At 42.1% G+C, this 20,863-nt stretch overlaps 1 protein-coding gene across 6 annotated transcripts in view; it reads right to left on the reverse strand.

Moving 5' to 3' along the window:
* The window catches only part of GOLGA4 (golgin A4), a 126,978-nt gene extending 108,991 nt beyond the window's left edge, over positions 1 to 17,987 (reverse strand). For all 6 annotated transcript variants that reach the window (XM_049629026.1, XM_049629028.1, XM_049629025.1 and 3 more), the window contains exons 1-2: positions 17,825 to 17,987; positions 3,997 to 4,086 (exon numbers count right to left, since the gene is read on the reverse strand). In XM_049629026.1, the coding sequence (XP_049484983.1) occupies positions 3,997 to 4,086; positions 17,825 to 17,893 (159 nt within the window). In that variant the 5' untranslated portion in view covers positions 17,894 to 17,987. The remainder of the gene's footprint in view (positions 1 to 3,996; positions 4,087 to 17,824) is intronic.
* Between the last annotated feature and the right edge of the window lie 2,876 nt (positions 17,988 to 20,863).

The raw sequence follows: 20,863 nt of genomic DNA on the forward strand, positions 1-20,863 counted from the left end.
ATAAACTGAACTGGGATTTAGTCTACATTGTACTTTGTGGTCAAAAATACCTTTTAGAATTGTCAGAAAATGCTTTAAAAGCAAAGAGATGAAGGGTAATGCTACTCTTTCAATCAGAAACGACTTCTGAAGTTAAACCTCTGAAACACAGGATCTTTAGGATTGAAATTTGGGAGTTTGGGAAGAAATAAAAAGATAACCTTTACCTTACTTAGCCTATTGTAAAAGAATGTTCAAATCATCCCTTTCAAAAAGGATTGTTTTGGGGAAAAAATATTATTTTGTAAAGAAATATTCAATTAAAAATTTTTTTTTAATTTTTGTTAATGTTTATTTTTGAGAGAGACAGAGACAGAGCACGAGCAGGGGAGGGGCAGAGAAAAGGGGAGACACAGAATCTGAAGCAGGCTCCAGGCTCCTAGCTTGTCAGCACAGAGCCTGACATGGGGTTTGAACCCACAAACCACGAGATCATGACCTGAGCCAAAGTCGGATGCTTAATCAACTGAGCCACCCAGGAGTCCCCCCCCCAAAAAAAAATCTTTTTAATGTTTATTTATTTTTGAGAAGGAGAGACAGAGCGTGAGCAGGGGAGGGGCAGAGAGAGAGGGAGACACAGAATCCAAAGCAGGCTCCAGGCTATGAGCTATCGGTACACAGCCCCACGCAGGGCTGGAACTTAGGCAGGGCTCGAACTCAGGAGCTGTGAGATCATGACCTGAGCCAAAGTCGGAGGCTTAACCAACTGACCCACACGGGTGTCCCTCAATTAAAATGTTTTAAGCATCCTGGATAAAATAAGCCTTTTTAAAAAGCAGTAGTAGCAATCAACTACTAAAAACAAGTTATTTTCAGGGTTTCAACTGTATTGTATAGAAACGAATATACTAGAATATCAACCAATGTACTGAGTATAGTCATGATGCTATCAACACTGACTATTACTCGGTACTGCAGATTTCAATCAAATTGGTTACATGTATAAACTAAGTTCAACAGCATTAAACTCGAAATCACAAAGTGAAAGAGATGCAATGCTGCAAGAAAATAAGATCCTAAAGAAAGTGTGCATGTGCTTCATATGCTTATACAACTTGCGAGATCATTTAAATGTATTCACCAAGGACACCGTATAATATGCCATTAACTTTGAATGCAATAATTGTACTATAAAGTGTTTATTTTGCTACCAACATCTACTATAAAAAGTCAAAATTTGTTTTGTTTTAATGTAACTTTCATCAAACCAACATCTATAAAAGCTAAAAAAATTTTTGTTTTAATGTAACTTTCATCAAATCGACATCTATAAAAAGTTAAAAAATTTTTGTTATAATGTAACTTTCATCAAAATGTTTAAATTTGCATCTATCCTAGAACCCAGCAGTCCCATTCCTAGGATTCTATCCTACAGAAAAAGAGCATTATAAGTGTTTATGTACATGCTCAGTACAGTACTGCTTGTAATACTGAAAAGATTATAACATTTGACTTGTAATACTGAGACTTTCTCCAACCTAATCTATAGAATCAATACAATCCCAATCAAAATCTCTATAGGTTTGTTTTGTTGTTGTCACTGTTGGTGTTTTATTTTGTTGTGAGTTTGTTTTTGTGAGACTTGAAAATCTGATTCTAAAATTTATATGGAATTTATATGGAAAGGAATAAGAATAACAAGACATTCTAGAACAAGGTGGGAGTGCTGTCGTGTGTCCCCCAAAATTCACACGTTGAGGCCCCAGCCCTCAAAATGTGATGTTATTTGGAGACAGAGCCTTTGGGAGGTAATTAGCTAGATAAGGTCAAGAGGACGGGCCTTCATGATGGGATTAGTGCCCTTGTAAAAAGAGAAAGAGACAGGAGAGCTGTCTTTCCCCACTACTCCCACCCATCCCTCTCTACCTAGGTGCATGTAGTAAGGAAGGCCCACGCTAAGACATGATGAGAACACAGCTACATGCAAACCAGGAAGAGAGCCCTCACCAGACAGCCAATCTGCTAGCACCTTGATCTTAGATCGCCCAGCCTCTGGAAACATGAGAAACAAGTGTTTGTTGTTTAAGCCCTTGTCTATGAAATGTTGTTAAAGCACCCCAAATTGACTAAGACAGGAAAGACCTGCTGTACGGAGGTAAGATTTAAAATAAAACATTAATTAAAGATTTAGTATAAAATATTAAGACAGTGTGGTATTGGATCACAGATAGACAAAGCAAACAAGGGTACAGAATAGGGAGCACAGAAACAAATCCACTCAATGTAGGCACTCAATTTCTGAAAAAAGGTAGCACAGTAGAGCAATGTGGAAAGAATGGGACAACTGGATAGCATTGGGGGGGGGGGGGGGTGTCCCAGGCTTGATCCCTACCTCACACCATATTGGAAAAAAAAAAAAAAAAGCATTTCCCAAAGGAATGTAGATCCAAATGTGAAAAGTAAAACAGGAGGGGAATATTTGCAAAATGGGTGAAGGAGAGCAACAGGTACAAGCTTCTAGTTATGGAATGATTAAGTCACAGGAATAAAAAGGACAGCATAGAGGATATAATCAATGATATTGTAATACCATTGTACGGCGACAGATGGCAGCCACACTTTGGGTGAGCCCAGCAGAACTTACAGACTTGTCAAATCACTATGTTGAACACCTGAAACTAATGCAACATTGTATGTCAAACATACTTCAATAAAAAAAAAAAGTATTTTTTAAAAGTAAAACAGGAAAATACCCTCAGGGTAAGAAAAGAATTCTTTAATAAGAAAAAAAACACTAGCCAGAAAATATGAATACACCAGAGCACATTAAATCTAAGAATTTCAATTCCTCAAAGGACACCATTAAGAGGGTAAAAGGGAAGCCACAGGGCAGAAGATACCTGCAAGGCATAAAGCCAATAAAAAACTCCTATCCACACTATATAAAAAAGAACTACAAATCAACAAAAGACAAACCAACAGAAAAATGAGCACATCAACAAGCACTTCACAAAAAAAGATATCGAATGGCCAATACACAGATGAAAAATGCTCAATGTTAATAGTCATCAATTAAAACTACAATAAGAGAACACTATACACCCACCAGAATGGCTGAGATTTTAAAGACTAGCAAGGACGTAGAGCAACACTAACTTTCAGAAGCTCCTGGTGGAAAGGTAAAGTTCTACAACTATTTTGAAAAACAACAGGCATTGTCTTCTAGAGTGTCAAAACTATATACGCCTTTGGACCCAGTGTTCTACTCCTAGGTACACAGCAAATGACATGCTGTGTCATTTGGTACACAGGTATGTGTGTACCAGAAGAAAGGTACAACAATGTTCACAGCAGCATAATTTATAATAACCAAAAACTGTTAACAACCTAACTGTTTATAATATTTACAACAGAAAGCATACTTAAGTGGTACTATAAAGAAAAGGACAGAAACAAATACCAAAAGATCAGGATGAGGGCAATCTTTTTGGGGGGAGAAAACAGTGCTATAACGCTGGCAATGTGCCTTTTCTTGACTTCAGTGGTGGTTACATGGGGTTTACTTCATAATAAATGATTGACTTGTGCATTTCTGTTTTACTCTCTTCTGTATCTGTATCACAGTTCACAGAAAGACAAAAAGTTGAAAAAATCTAATCTGAACTATGTTGCTGGCTGCAAGTCACATAGAATCAGTTGTTACTACATAGTTTCCAATCAATAGCTTGAAAAAATAGAACTTTTCCCTGTATGTTGCTATGTTGAACAAATTATTATCAAATTATTATAAATCTCAAATATTAAAGGCAGAGTATATTATCCTCTCAAATTAAGATTCTCAAAGAAAACATACTTTACAAAAGCATAATTACTATTTACCAAAAAAGAGTAATTGCTGCTAATAAAAATAATACCTAGCAATTAAATAATTGACCTGTCCAAGTAATGTAGTAGCCTACATTTTAGATTAATAAGCTTCTTGTAAGACGTTTATTTTAGAAGAAATTCCAAACTTACCTCTCTGTTGGGTGTACCTTCATCAAGTTGCTCTGTAAATGAAGATGCCCTGCTCCTGGTTCCTGTTGGTGTTGAAGAATTGGAGGGAGCCTAGATTAAAAGATTATTGCAGGAATTAGAAAGACTTCATTGACTAGTGGGCTATGCACTGTGTAGTCCTTCTCTCAGTCCCCGCCCAAAGAACCCCAGGAAAGAAAGGAAAAAAACAAACACATGAAAAACAGAAAACGATACCTAAAACATAATTAACTAGAAGGCCTAGGCTGCCTACTCAGTCCTCGGTAGGACTCTGCCACCAACCAAAGCTATGATCTTAGCTATATTAACTTTTGGAGGGCTATGTGTCCTCACATATAAAATAAGGTTGTGAAGTTAACATAAGATGATAACATCAGGTGAAACTGAAACCAGTTGAGGAGTATATGAAACACTCTGTACTATTCAGGCAATTATCCTGTAAACCAAAATTATTCCAAAACTGAAAGTTCATTAAAAGCAATAAAGTTGCCAATTTAATCTTTAAAGTGATTTCCAGTTCTAATATTCAATACTGTGTAATGCACAGGAAAACATTTCTTTTTTTTAATGTTTCTTTCTTTGAGAGAGAGGGAGTGTGCATAAGCAGGGGAGGGGCAGAGTGATGGGGAGAGAATCCTCACGAGGCTCCCTGCTCAGCACACAGTCCAACACAGGGCTCGATCCCACGACCCTGGGATCTTGACCTGAGCCGAAATCAAGAGTTGGACGTTTAACCAAAAGAGCCACCCAGGCGCCCCACAGGTAAACACTTATCTAGTCAAGGGCCTTGTTTTAAGTCTATCTTGCACACCACAGCTAGATCCTGAGATGCCAGTCCATTTAATTCTATAAAGGACAGCCTGGCTCCTATAATTCTCAGTACAAAAACCTTCAGGAGAAAGGGTCCAACCTTAAACTAGAAGGTTGAGGTCTATTCCAAGGTGAACTCAAAAGAGTCCTAAAAGTATAAAGCCGAAACCTTAAGACCCTCCCTTACCCATAATAAATAGATCTGAACTCATCTAACATAGAACATCTAACACAGAAATCAGTCTTGATGTCTTACCCTTTTGTAGTCTGCATATGCATAGCTTTCCATAAATAAAAGGCATTTAATAAGTATCTGTTAAATAAATGAGTGAATGAATGAACAAATGGAACCCTGATCTATCCTATAGGCACACACCGTTAGGGCCAGGCTGGAACAGAGAGGTCATTAGGGACAATGTTCACGCATACACATGCACGTATTTAGTTTACGATAAGTGTCACATTCAAATTAAGATAGATGTTCCATAAATAGTATTGAGACAAATGGCCATTCAGATGAGAGCAGAGACACCAATCAGATGTTTCCTTCATACTTACCTATATTGAAGGTATTTTTTCAGTTTTTATTTAAATTCCAGTTAGTTACATACAGTGTAATATTAGTTTCAGGTGTACAAAATAGTGATTCAGCACCTTCCATATAACACCCTGTGCTCATCACAAGTGTACTCCTTACTCCCCATCACCTATCTAACCCATGATTTTTTAAAAACTGCAATATAAAAGAAGAGAGGAGAGTCTATTTCTGCAATCACTGAATGGGAAAGAGTATTTTATGTCAAAAGCAGAAATCAAAAGGATAATTTTAATTGGGACCGGGGCGGGGGGGGGGGGGGATGTCAACAAAATAATGACAAAAATCTAATAACCTTTTTTTATTTCTAAACAGCTCTTGTAAGTTCATAACTTAGAACTCAGAAAGCTTACTAACCCAGGCTCCCTTTCACCTCGGGCAGGTGACCTGAGCTCCACCAATGAATACACCCATATGAAACTCTGAGTCATAAGTGAGGGATGTGAGGAAACAAGCATGCAAATTTAAGTTTATCGTCTGGTGAACGATGGAGACAAAGCTTCCTGCAGTTGTGCACAGGAGGGATTAATGCAGCTTCCCAGATGCCTGGCAAGGGCTCCCGCAGACAGTAACCATCCAATCACTTGAAAAGTACACCCCCGCACAGTAAAGGTTTACAATTGTCATCACGTCTTTATGCTTTGGCTTCATGTGAGCCTGATCAGTAACTGACAGCTGCATCAGCTCCGGATTAACTGGCAAAATCAAATGTTGAATTTACAAAGTTGAAGAACAGGTCACAAAACACACCGTCTTCAGAAAAGTTAGTACCGCTTGGCAGGCTTGGCCTGATGGCTGGTAGGTCTTCCCCTGGAGTTGCAAGAGTAAGGATCGCAGACATCACATATGACTGTAAAATATAAAACATGCATAAAAACTAACTGTACTTGAGCATTTATCCGAAGGAAGGTCCTGGATCTTTAATGGGATATCCTCACTTCAAAACGTAAATGGGTTCAGGAATATCTGGGTGGCTCAGTCGGTTGAGTGCCTGACTCTTGACTTCGGCTCAGGTCACGATCTCACAGTTCACGAGTTTGAGACCCGCTTCAGGCTCTGCACGGACACTGCGGAGCCTGCTTGGGATTCTCTCTCACTCCCTCTCCCTCTCTTTCTACCCCTCCCCTGCTCGCTCGCTCTCTCTCAAAATAAATAAACTAAAAAAAAAAAAAAAAAAAAATCAAAATATCAATGGATTTAGATTCCTTCAAACTAAACTTGGTCTAATTAATTCTCATAGCCATGAGAAATCTAGATAGGTTTCTAAGCTACTCGTCACAATTAATATCTTTATTGCCCACCAATGGATTATTAACTAACCATAGGCCTCAATTTCAGTAAGAAAAATCTTTCAGTCACTGTGGTAGGCAGAATTCTAAGATGACCCCAAATGACCCTCACCCTGTGAGTATGATGAGATCACTCCCCTGATTATCTCACATTACATAGTAAAAGGAACTCCTACAGGCATGTTTAAGGCTACTAATCAGTAGTTTTTGAGTCAATCAAAAGATTAGCTGGATGGTCTAGCCTCATCACAAAAGCCCTTCAAAGAAGAGTCTAGAAGGCAGAGGCAGAAGGCAGAGAGATGCACTCCTGCTATCCTAAAAGAAAGCAAGTGCCTATGAGGGCCAAGTGACACGGGGCTCCAGGTAGCCTCTAGGGGCTGAGTGGCCCCCTTCAATAGCCAGGAAGAAGTAAGGACCTCAGCGCTACGACCACGGACGACTAACTTCTACTACGGGCACGTGAGCATGAAAGAACACTGCAAGCTCCAGAGGAGAACCCGGTCGGGTTAACACCCTGTGAGACTCTTAGTAGAGAAGCCAGTCACCCGTACCAGACTTCTGACCTGCAGACTATGAAGTAACAACTGGGTTATTAGGCGCTAAGATTGCAGTAATTTGTTATGCAACATTAGGAACATACACAATCCCTTGTATAAGCCTTGGGAAGAATGAGCCTTAACTGGCTTGTCCCTATGCCACGACTTTTCATTACCCATCAAGACTCTGCTCAGATGTCACCCTCTCTCCAGAAATGCGTTCCTATAGACACTACCACTCTCCTAGGAGTACATGCCTCTCTACCTTATGGCACAGAGACTACATCTACCCTTCAAGGCAAATGCAACACTTGGCATAGCATGTTAAGTAAGTGCTCTGTAATTGTAAATCCTTTTTATTAAGGTAGGTTCCATGCCCAACGTGGGGCTTGAACTCACAACCCTCAGATCAAGAGTCACATGCTCTACCAACTGAGTCAACCAGGCACCCCAACAAATGCTTTTAAATACTTTGTCTCTTCTGATCCCCACAACCAATCTGAAACGTGAGCAGAGCAGATATTATCATCCCCAATTTCTCCTGTCTGATGAGAAAATAAGAAGCTCAGAATGCTTATGTAGCTTGCCCTGGCTGCATCTGGGTTCCGGGTTAGGACACAGGTCTTCTTTTTTTTTTTTTTTTTTTTTTTTTAAAAAAACAACTTTTTTTTTTTTTAATTTTTTTTTTTTAATGTTTATTTATTTTCGAGACAGAGAGAGACAGAGCATGAACAGGGGAGGGGCAGAGAGAGAGAGAGGGAGACACAGAATCAGAAGCAGGCTCCAGGCCCCGAGCCATCAGCCCAGAGCCCGACGCGGGGCTCGAACTCACAGACCGTGAGATCATGACCTGAGCTGAAGTCGGACGCTTAACCGACTGAGCCACCCAGGCGCCCCAGGACACAGGTCTTCTGATTCCCTCATCCACTTCCCTGGTATTCTTTAGATCACTGTTTCTCAGATTTTTCACTGGGACCCACAATGTAAAAAGACAAAACAAAACACCCATTTTAGGGGCACCTGGGTGGCCCAGTCGGTGAAGCATCTGACTCTTGGTTTCAGCTCAGGTCATGATCTCACGGTTTTGTAAGTTCAAGCCCCACACTGGGCTCTGTGCTAGCAGCTGGGAGCCTGCTTGAGAGTCTCTCTCTCTCCCTCTCTCTCTTCCCTTCCCCCACTCGTGCTGTCTCTGTCTCTCTCAAAATAAATATATAAACTTAAAAAACAAAATTTAGGGGCACCTGGGTGGCTCAGTCAGTTAAGTGTCCGAGTTCGGCTCAGGTCACAATCTCACAGTTTGTGAGTTCAAGCCCTGCGTTGGGCTCTGTGCTGACAGCTCAGAGCCTGGAGCCTGCTTCTGATTCTGTGTCTCCCTCTCTCTCTGCCCCTCCCCTGTTCACGCTCTGTCTCTCAATAATAAATAAACGTTAAAAAAAATGTTTTTTAGTAAGAAAAACAAAAAAAAACAAAATTTAAAATTAAAAAAAAAATTAAAACAAGATTTGCTCTCTCTCCCTCTCTTCTCTTCCCCCACTCATGCTGTCTCTCTCAAAATAAATGAACTTAAAAAACAAAAATTTTTTAAATTTTACACAGACACCTCAAAAACATAAGTTTTATAGAACCTTTATCTTTTTGACATACGTGTCATATTTCCTGACCCAGCTGTTCTTTCATTTAAAAAAAAAATCTGCTCAATCCACCTTTCATTTAAAAAAAAAAAAAAAATCAGGGCACCTGGGTGGCTCAGTCAGTTAAGCATCCAACTTCAGCTCAGGTCACGATCTCGCGGTCCGTGAGTTCGAGCCCCGTGTTGGGCTCTGTGCTGACAGCTCAGAGCCTGGAGCCTGTTTCAGATTCTGTGTCTCCCTCTCTCTGACTCTCCCCCGTTCATGCTCTGTCTCTCTCTGTCTCAAAAATAAATAAACGTTAAAAAAAAAATGTTTTTTTTAATAATAAAAATAAAAATTAAAAAAAAAGAATGTATATAAACACAGCCACTAACTCTTAAATCTAGAGTATATCAAATATACTTATGTATTTTAGCTGTCTTGAAAAATAAAAATTAAAAAGCATTAACTCTAGGTTAAACAATATAATCTAAACACAACAAAAACACAAATTTTGGCTATTCACATTACTGAAAAGTTCTACGTATTTTTTTAATTCTATTTATTTATTTTGAGAGACAGTGCGTACACGTGCACAAGAGAAAGAATCCCAAGCAGGCTCCCAGCTGCCGGGGCAGAGCCCAATGTGGGGCTTGAACTCACGAAACCGTGAGATCATGACCTGAGCCAAAGCCAAGACTCAGATGCTTAACTGATTGAACCACCCAGGTGCCCCTGAAAAGTTCTACATATAGTCAAAACTATGATAACCAAAGTTTACTCACTGGGGGCTCTATTATCTGGGAGTTTTCATGGAAAGAATTGAGACAGCTGAATTGTTAGATTTAGAAAAATACAGATATAAACATAAGTATAGGTATAGATATCTATATAGAGTTATAGATCCAAAACAGTTAAACCTCATTGGTGCCTGAAAGGCTCTGGAGATACAATGAGGTTCAACCATTTTGAATGTATAACTTTTTGAAATCAATTAACAAACTGTAGCTTTTAAAGACAAAAAGAAACTGAACATAATTTAACATTTTCCAGGTCAGTTGTCACTCACACAACTTGTATAAGTCTTCTCTACTCATTTTAGCCTACTACTGGTTTAGAAACTGGATAATTACACTTATTGGAATTCTAGACAAAATAAGCATGAGGAGGGGGCACCTGGGTGGCTCAGTCAGATGAGCATCCGACTTCGGCTCGGGTCCTGATCTCGCGGTTCGTGAATTCAAGCCCCACATCGAGCTCTCTGCTGACAGCACGGAGCCTGCTTTGGATCCCCTGTCTCCCCCTCCCCACCCTTCCCTGGCTCCCATTCTCTCTCTTGAAAATAAACATTAAAAAAAATAAGAATAAGGAAGCTTTAAATGAAGGTTTTTTTTAAAGCTTCCTTATGAATAACTCAGATTAGCTATGGAATATGAGGTTGGTGACATTAAAATTTTCGCTGCCTTTTGACTTACTTCATGGTTTAAGTTATGCCCCAAAGAGAGGAGATGTTATTCCTACACAGCATAACAAAATCTGGCTTCCCTGCTCCCTCCCGCACCCATGGATAATCAATCATGGCAAGGGCACCACCACAGAATCCTTATCACAGCCCTGGTGAAAGTCTCTTCCTAATCTATTTGATGTTCCAACTCTATTGGAACGGCCAGAGTAACTTGGGAGTTAATTCTTCATATAAACCTTTATATCCTACTTACCAAAATTATCAGGGCTTTCACGTGTCCTTAATAAAGCACCTTCTGTATCCCAACATCTACAACAGTAGTGCCATAAATGAATACTGCTGTTCATGTTATAAATGCTTACCTCTCAAAACAAGTCCTTTAATATAGTGAAACCCACTCACCCAAAAGTAATTTAAGGAAACTTGCAGTCAAACAAACAGATGGCAGATGGACTATATGCTCATACGTTCTCTACCTCTTTCTACTTTCTACCTCTACCTACTTTCTCTACCTTGAAATTAAAAATTGTCAGCCAAGTTTCAGAAGACTGGTATGAATGAAAGAACAGTAAAATATTTAACACAGATGAGGACACTATAACCCCAAGGACCTACAGATGGGAAAGTGATGAGAAGCAAGCCTGTTTTCATCCTCATGACCATGAAAAGACTTAGGACTTAAAACAAAAAGTATAAATGCAAGATGCAAAGTGAAGAGAGAGAATCAAAAACAAAGATTGGTTGAAAGATCCTCAGGTCCCCGTCCTACCTTACAGATCCTCTAAGAACCTGAGGTTTATTTTCAGGAGCTAATGAGGCTCCAAACTGGGTGAAACCAGGCATAGTAAGATAGGAGTGAAGGGCAAAGTACTTTGGAGGGATTAAGTGATACTATCCACAGTGAATTAGCCCTACTTCAGAAAGTTGGCAGCTTGGCTTAAAACCCCTCACCCTTTCTCTAAAACACACCATGCTTCTCTGGAGAAACCAAATGACCTCTTTAATTTTTTTTTTTTTCAACGTTTTTTATTTATTTTTGGGACAGAGAGAGAGACAGAGCATGAATGGGGGAGGGGCAGAGAGAGAGAGGGAGACACAGAATCGGAAACAGGCTCCAGGCTCGGAGCCATCAGCCCAGAGCCTGACGCGGGGCTCGAACTCACGGACCGCGAGATCGTGACCTGGCTGAAGTCGGACGCTTAACCGACTGCGCCACCCAGGCGCCCCCAAATGACCTCTTTAGAAAGAACTCTGGTTACCAGCATGAACATATTTCCCCCAACAGTAACTCAGCAGTGAGCCCCAGTGTCTCTATGCCATCACATGCCATTTCCAAAGAGTATCAGATTTTTAGTGCCTCACCCTTGATAGCCCAGAGCACTTAATAAAGTTCCCAAAGTAAAAAAGGGACCCAAAAAAAAACCAAAAAAACAAAAAAACAAAAAAAAAAAACAACCTAGAAAAAACAAACAATAGAGATTAAAAGAAAACTTCAAAACAAAAAAATCACCATTATTCTCAGAGATATTAAAAATATTATATCTACATAACAAGAATAATGCTATGAAAAGTAAAAGACAGTAAGAAACAGCCCTTAGAAATTTTAAGATAGCCAAATTAGTTAAAAATTCAATTGAGTTTGAAAGTTGAAGCAATCTCCCAAAAGTAGAGCAAAACAAAACAAAAATCCAAACACACACACACACAAAACAACAACAACAAAACCAAAAACGGAAAATAAAGGGTAAAAAAAGTGAAAGAATCTATCCTGAAGGCATAAAAGCTACCAAACTGCAGCTCAAGAGAAAAGACAAAAAACAAAGGAGAGGGAATTATCAAAGAAATTACATCTACAAGTTTCCAAGAAGGTGAGCACAGGAGTCACAAACAATGCCCACTGAGTGTCCAGAACAAAGCATATAGAAATCCATTCAAAGGCATATTTACCATGAAACTTGAGACAAATATAAAAGGAAGATCCTAGAGTCTCCAGAAAGAAAAAAAACAGCACAATGACAATGGACTTCTCAATAGCAACACTGCAAACAGAAAACAATGGATCAATGCTCCCAAAATCATCGACCTTGGCGGGAAATCAGTAAATACGGTTTATAATGTACAAATCAACAAACCAGCAAAGCAACAAAATCTTTTTATTAGAAATATGAAGTTAAATATCTGGGCAAACAAAATATTGAGAACATGGAGAACAGGACTGCAGGGTTGGAGCAGACAATGGTTCTTTTTTGCATAATACCCTTTTAGCAGTACTTGACCTTTTAAAACCGTACATTATTTTTGATAAAAATAAAAGCAAATGTTTACTTTGAAATTTAAATTAAATATCATAGGTAACACGTTCAATACAAAATACCCAACAAAATTTAAAAGCATGACTAAGAGATGATCTATTTCTCATCTTAAATCTCATCCAATAGTTGATAAGAAATGATAAGTGGACTGATATTCTCAACCCTTCAGACACTGGCTATTGTTAACAGCATATCTGAAGGCCAGTCACATGGCACATGCTAACTGAACCCCAGTGATTCTATAAAATAAGACAGAAAAATCAGTAATACCTTTACAATCTAAGGAACATACACTTGTTGAGAATTTATAATTTAAAGTCAAATATTTCAGAATTCGAATTTATGTTTAAGTACATCATGGTGATCGGGTTTCTAGTATAAGAATGTAGACTGAATGCTATTGTTTACCTCCTCTCCCTCCCCAAAACTTATTGAAACAAAGGCTTAAAAAAAAAGTAGAAAAACAGATTAATGAAAACTCATGAACAAGACAGAGAACAGCAGTGAAAAGACAAAACAAAATTCTTAAGACTCGAAGGCAAAAGGATTCAAGTTGGTTGAGAAATCAGGGCAAAGGTAGCTACAGCTCCAAATTTGCACAGAAGGCTAAAGAAGAGGCAGCAGCAACTTTTTCCAATAGGAAAAAAAAAAAATCATGGGTTTAAAGTACTAGAACGGGAAATTATTGTTCTCATTATTGCTCTCAGGGATTAATTAAGGGTTTGTGTAACACACAGGTACTTGAGGTCAGCCTCCTCCAACCCAAACATTTACAGACCAAAGTAACTGCAAAATATAAGAAGCAACCTACCTTGTAGGAGTCAGATCTTCAATAGTGGGGGCTGGTCCCACAAAGCAGCAGGGTAACAACATAGCCACGTTTGCCCAATGCAATCCCAGGCCCACCCAGTTCATGCCAGTTTATGTTCCAAGATCATTATTAGTAGTGTCCCCTTTCACTCTCAAGAATGTTAGCGGAATAAATTATACGGTCACCTTTCAAAGTAGGTAGACCCTCTTCGTTTAGGCTGGCAGAGGAGGCATTGTCTTACTTACACAAGCACTCTCCACACAGGACAGAAGCACGAAAGAGCAGAGAAAACCCATGTCATCTATCAAAATAAATCACCCTCCAGGACTTCTTAAGTATAAATGAACAAACAATAATCACAAGGCATCTGTCTTTAAAAAAAAAAAAAAAAAAAAGCAAAACAAGATGATCAGTACAAATACAACAAGTGACCCAGAAAAATTAGATAAATCAAGAAACAGAACTTAGGGGTGCCTGGGTGGCTCAGTCAGTTGAGCATCCAACTCTTAAATTTCAGCTCAGGTCTTGATCCCAGAGTTGCGAGTTCAAGCCCCGTGCTGGGCTCCACGCTGGGTGTGGAACCTACTTAACCAAAAATAAATTAATTTTTAAAAAATAAAAATTTTTAACTTCATTTTTAATTGGTGATTAGGCTTCATCAGAGTTGATTAAATAATTACTTAAAATAATATCTGCAAGGAAGGATGCAAATACTCTTAGTACCAACCAAACAGAAGCAACTGGGGAATATTAGAAGGCTATCCTGCTTTTATTAAATGTTTTCAAACTCTTAAGGGACCCTACACTATATCACTATTACTACTGCTGAAAAATTTTACAAATATTATAAAGAAAATGGTTCACCTATCCCACAATTACCAACGCCTACTAGCTCAATCTACTGGAAACCTGCCTATCAGGCCACCTCACCTACGAAAAGCAAGCTGAGAACCAGGAAGTATGCACACAAAGGCCTCCAAAAACCTCAAAACAAATGTCTCAAAATTTGTGTTAATACACTAACGAATCCCTCAGGTACTTGCCCTTATTTAACGCAAAATTTTAGAAGCTTATGTGTCTTGATTCAAGCTGGAGACACTTGAAAAGCAGAAAGAAGAAAGACACAAGGCAGACGGCAAGGAAGGTAACAAAATTACAAAAGGTAGACCAAGAGCAAACAAACCTCTTTTTTTTTTAATTTCTTTTTAATTTTTTCAAATTTATTTTTGAGACAGAGAGAGACAGAGCATGAGCAGGGGAGGGGCAGAGAGAGAGGGAGACACAGAATCCGAAGCAGGCGCCAGGCTCCAAACTGTCAGTACAGAGCCTGACGTGGGGCTCGAACTCATGGAGCGTGAGATCATGACCTGAGCGGAAGTGGGAAGCTTACCCGACTGAGCCACCCAGGCGCCCCAAGAGCAAACAAAACCTCTTGAGTGAATAAAAAGGAAATGCCTTTCACACCCTGTTAAATTCTTAAGGGCACGGTGCCTTCAACACAAAATAATTTATACTCAAAAATGAAGAGGACGCCTGAGTGGCTCAGTTGGTTAAGCGTCAGACTTCAGCTGGGTCATGATCTCATGGTTCATTGGTTCAAGCCCCCACGTCGGGCTCTGTGCTAAAAGCTCAGAGCCTGGAGTCTGCTTTGGATTCTGTGTGTGTGTCTCTCTCTGTCCCTCCCCTCCCTGCTCTCTGTCTCTCAAAAGTAAATTAAAATGTTAAATTAAAAAAAGAATTTTTTAATGAAAAAATGATAATATACAAATTCAAGATCCTTTGCTTAAGCAAACAAGTATACGTATAACCTACTGCAAAATGATTGTCATCAAAAAAGTTTTCTGTTTTTAATTTACCCTTAAAAAAAGAAACATTAGATCTGAAAGCAATAATCTAGAACTTCTCATCCTAAAGGGTTCTTAACAGCTGAAGATCTGAGACCAGAACAGAATCAAGTTTCTATCTGTAGATGATCACTAACAGCTTAACTCTTTCGTTCTTGAAAAATACATAGTATCAAAGAGGATTTTTAAAAATCTTGTCTACCCAAAGTGATTTTATTTGATCCAGATGTACTGTCTCACTTAATGTTAGCTTGTACCTAACTTTTTTACTATTCTAAAAACGACCTCTCTCAGTTAATGCACACAAGCAATGCATTTTCATGAAGAAAAACTAAACATTATCTATAAGAAAAATAATCTGGGGTACCCGGGTGGCTCGGCTGGCTGAGCATCTGACTCTTGGTTTCCACTCTGGTCATGACCCAAGGTTGTGGGATCGAGCCCTGCATCAGGCTCTGCATCCGGCTCTGTGGCCAGGCTCTGCACTGACTGTGGAGCCTGCTTAAGATTCTCTCTCTCCCTCTGCCCCTGCCCCCCTCACGCTCTTGCTCTCCCTCTCTAAAATAAAAATAACAATAATAATATCTCATGCACGCTCTTGCTCTCCCTCTCTAACATAACAATATAATATCTCATGAGCACTTCCCTCTTAAACTATTTTCACTGCCTGCATATAAATATCCTTTGTATACATTTTCCCCCACAAAACTGGGATCACACTTTACATGCTGCTTCTTAATCTGTCCTTTAACACAAATACCTTTGCACGTTAACTATTACTTTTCTGTGGGCTCTAGCAATAGCTGTGTGACGTCAGGCAAGTTAGCCTCTCTGAACCTCACTCCTTCATCTATAAGCCTACCTACCTCTTTGGTTTACATAAGAATGAAATAAAAGAATCCACACAAAATACAAAGCAAAATGCCTCCCACGTAGTAAGAACCCAGTGAATATTGGCTTTTGTTAAGGCTGCATGATAGCCGACTACCGAACACAGCCTATTAACCAATTTTCTATGTTTAGCCAGTTTTTACCTACTAAAACAGCATTGCAATAAAAATCCATGAGGCCGAACCTTTTAATACATCCTAAACTTTCTCAGGATAAAGTCCCAGCGATGGAATCTTGGATCAATGATATTTTACGCATTCCCAAAGGTAAGTGCTTTACATCCACTAACCTGGTGCTTCCCCACATTCCTCCTCCCTACCTCACTTTTAAGACTTTTGTTTCTTAAGAACCCTGTTTTGTAAAGTTAGAAAAGCTTGCAGTAAATGCCACGAACAGTAAGATACTTACTATTTGAATGTTATCACTATTTACATTTTACTCAGGAGAATGACCAAGGCTTCAGCGTCATGTTCCAATGTATTTCAGTTTTACTGTACATGAGCTTTAGCTTTTGAGAGGACAGCTTCGATTGACAGTTTCAGAATAAACCCCATGCAATAATCGATTTAATAATTGTTAATCAGTTGCTTCGCGGTTGTTAAAAAGCTGTGTAAGATAAATGCTATCTTTTTAAAACGTATTTTTAAATGTCTCCAAATGAATCAAAACTCAGCCTTTCTTACAGAAACTCTAAAATAGAGAGGGAGAGGGGCTCAGTCCGTTGAGGCTGAGAAAAGCCGGGAAGCAATGCAGCAGAAGCCCTCATCTTTGCTCCAGAGACCGACTGCCGCAGGCACCAACACACACATCCTCAGCGGAGTCTAGGAGACTGTTTCTTTAACTTAACAATGCTAACACGCCCCCTTTTTCCTAGAAACTGTCACTTCCTGAAGCCACGGCATTCAAGAAAAAGGAACGGAGCCCGGCTCTCGGAGAAGCAGAACGCCCGGCTGGGGACAGGCGCAACCCTGGCCTGGCCTCGGGACGTCTGCCCCTCCGCCCGGCCCGGATCAACCAAGTTATGCGAAGTGACTAACTCGTGACAGCCTCGGGCTTTGGACGCGGGCCACACCGCCACCCCTTTCAGGTCCAACGCTCCAGCGAGCAGCCTGGCCCGGAACGGCGGGACCCTCAGCCCTCCCCTCCCCACGGTTTGGCACTACAGTCGCCTAACAGGTCAGGAGTCTTGCGGGATCCTGGCCCTGGCACGCTCAACCCCCGGGCGGTGACGGGAAGTCATCAGATACGACAAGGAACCCAAGTTTTCCCATCCTGCTCTCACGCCTGAGCTGGGGTCTCGGACGCGTGGGGGGAACCTTCGGTACGGCTCAAAGGTCATGCAAGATCGGAGCCCTCGTCACGTATTCTCAGGCGAGGGTAGTTGCGTTGGGGGAAAACCAGAGGTCAGACGTCCCGAAGGATCCAGCCACCCCACCCACTCTCCTGAACGGAGTTGGAGGATGGGGGGGAGAGGGGGGGGCGGGTCCCCGACACAGAAGACCCGGGCCGTCCTGGGCTCATTCCCAGTCCGGAGTTTGGGGACGATCCTCAAGTTCCAGGTCAAGGGTCACGAAAGAACCCTCCCGCGCCCTGGCCCCCGAGCCAGTATCGAGGGGGGTCGGGAACTAGAGAGCGGCGCCATAGTACCTGAGTCGAGGCCAGCGCCTGCTGGAGCTGCTCCTCCTCGATGATCTTCTGCTTCAGCTTCCTGAACATGGCGCAGCGCGGGGTCCCGAGTGTGAGACCGGAGGGGCGAGCGTCCACGGAGACCCGGCCGCGGCGGGGACGGCGGCTTCTCTACACCAGGGACCGCGGGGGCCGGGCCTCGCCGCCTCCTCCTCGGGCTCGCAGGCGGATCGGGACACTCGGCCTGCGGGTGTCGGCGTCGCCGCCGCCGCGTCTCTTTCTTCTGGGTGCCACTGGTTGGCCTATGCCCCCCATCCAGCCCCGGCGGCGGCGGCGGCGACAACGGCAGCAGGTGAACGGGGGGCCAAAGACGCCTGCGCGGCCTACGTGGAGCTCGCCGAGGGAGCTCTACGGAGCGCCGGAGGGGCCAAGCGCCGAGTCGCACCCGCACATGCGCGCTCTGGGCGTCGCTCTCGAACGCGGCGGCGGGGAGCCGGACGCCGCGCTCTGCGGTGCCGGAATTCGCGTCGTGCCGAGACGCCCTCGGGGCTGAGTCGGAGTGCTGCCCTGACGCGCTCCGGGGCTCCGCCACTGCAGAGCACAGCGGGGAGGGTGCCACTTCGGTGGAGGACGGCGGGCCGCACGGGCCCGCCGCGAAGAGCCGCGGGGGCGAGCGTCTGGGGTGGGAGAAAGGGGGTCGCCAGGGAACCCGCCTTGTGCTCCGAAGGACGGTGCGCTTTTGTTTAGTACTTGTGGTTAAGAGTCTGCATCTTCAGTGCCTGGGACCCCTGCTGCTCCGCAGAAGGGCCCTCTTTCCTTCCCTGGACTCGCCCCGCGGTCAAGAAGCACCTGACCCGAGCCTCCCAGGGTCCAAACGTCCCAGGCCGATATTGGAAAATCTCAGTCGTTTGGACATCTGCCCTGATTTTTTTTTTTTTATTTAACCGAAATTGTATACATTCACGTGTTCATTCAAAAATCTTTATCATTCTAAGTGCCAGGGTCTTCGGGGGTGCTAAAAGAATTCACATGGGGCGCCTGGGTGGCTCAGTCGGTTAAGCTTCCGACTTCAGCTCAGGTCGTGATCTCCCCGTTCGTGAGTTCGAGCCCCGTGTGGAGCTCTGTGCTGACAGCTCCGAGCCTGGAGCTGCCTCGGATTCTGTATCTCCCTCTCTCTCTGCCCCTCCCCTGCTCACACTCTGTCTCTCTCTCTCTCTCAAAAATAAATAATAAACATTTTTAAAAAAATTTTTTTAAAGAATTCACAGCCGGTAGAATACACAAATTTTTAAAGGGTCCAAGTTCACCCCTAGTATCTGCAATCATCCTAAAAGAGTTTAATGTGTATGTGCCTAATTCTTCCAACACCCGGAACTTAGACTGTCTGTGAACTCTCAAATCCATCTCGGCAGCATGCTATACCAGATTGCTTCAGAACCTGAGGATATACGCCGATATTCACATTTTAGCTCATTTTATTTACTAACAAGTTCTTCGGTGAGATCCCATAGCACGATCCCTAAATGTGGGAGAGCCAGAGCAGGGTCTAGTGTGAGCACTGCATTGACAGCTGGGCTAAGTCCTCTCTTATCCCAGAGTGAACACCTATATATTTACCAAGAAAGTTGTATCACTGTGACTTTTGGGCGCATAGTACAAGGTCACATTCCTGAAGGGAGCAGAAAGGTCACGAGTGACACCCATGTGGTATAAGACAACGGAGAATGAGGGAAAGTGACAAACTAGATAGCGCAAGCCCATCCAGAGGCAATTTTAAATCCCTGCAGCACAACAGCTCTTAGAATAAAATTCAGCCCAAAGGCCAGATTGTGACCTCTGAGTCTCAACTCCCTGCCCCTCATTTTCCTCATCTGTAACCTTTTAACATTTCATGGGTATGTTGTCAAGCTTGAAGTGCATAGAGTATAGCTCATAGTAAACGATACTTAGAAGTTCTAGGAGTTTCATTCTCTTTTTACTTCTAATACTCTCCCTCTGTATGTCGAGAGCTCTAGTCCAGACCTCTCCCGTGAGCCCCAGATTATAGCATCTTCATTAGGCTGTCAGGTTTGAAAAGGCAAAAACCATGGCTGTCATACAACTCAGCTTGTGCCTGGTCCAGGGCCTGCCACTACATTTCTACAGAATTATGTAGAATACACCCAGCTGCCTATTGGACAACTTTTCTTAACGGTGCACGGTCACCTCGATTCAACATGTCTGAAATTGAAGCCATCCGCTGTTGCACCCCTCCCGTCACCATCAGACTTGCCCCTTCTGTGTTTCCTCTCACCCTCCTGCATTTTCTCCTCCTCACAAGCTCGTTTTGCCGTCTGTATTTTATGCCTTGGCGGGTGTCACCGCCATCTGCCCAGTTCCCCAAGTGAAAACCGCGGAAGTGAGTCAAAACGTGCCTCTCATTCTTCACCCAGATCTGGAGAATCCCCAAACCCTGTGTCTTTTACTCTGAAACACTTCTCAAATCCATTCTCTTTCCTATTCACCCTGCCACTAGTTAGTTTCGATTTCCATTGCATTCCACCACTTAAATGATCTCCCAGTTTCCGGACTGGCTGCTCTCCAATATATCTCCTACGTAGCTGATGTTACTCTCCTGCCGAAACCCCGTCAGTGGTGTTCCAGTCCTGCAGAACACTATTCAAATTCTCAGGCAGCACGAGAAACCCTTGGCGGCCTGGGTCCTGCTTTCCCTCCAGCTGCACCCTCTCCATACTTCACACTTTAAACCTCTAGGAATTTCAAATTAACTTGTGGTTCTCTTGCACATCTGGCTTTTTAAAAAAGAAAAAAAAATTTTTTTTTGAGGTGGGGAGGGACAGAGAGACTCTTAAGCAGGCTCAAACTGTCAGCACAGAACCCGACATGGGGCTTGAACCCACAAACCATGAGATCGTGACCTGAGACGACATCAAGAGTAAGACACTTAACCAACGGAGTCACCGAGGCACCCCCACATCCAGCTTCTGTACCTCCTTGCCTTTCTTTTTTTTAGTCCCCAAGCTATACGTAGTAGCTATACAAACATTAAGAAAATCTTCA

This window comes from Panthera uncia, chromosome C2 (genome assembly GCF_023721935.1).
Source record: "Panthera uncia isolate 11264 chromosome C2, Puncia_PCG_1.0, whole genome shotgun sequence".
In the NCBI taxonomy this organism is placed as follows: domain Eukaryota; kingdom Metazoa; phylum Chordata; class Mammalia; order Carnivora; family Felidae; genus Panthera; species Panthera uncia.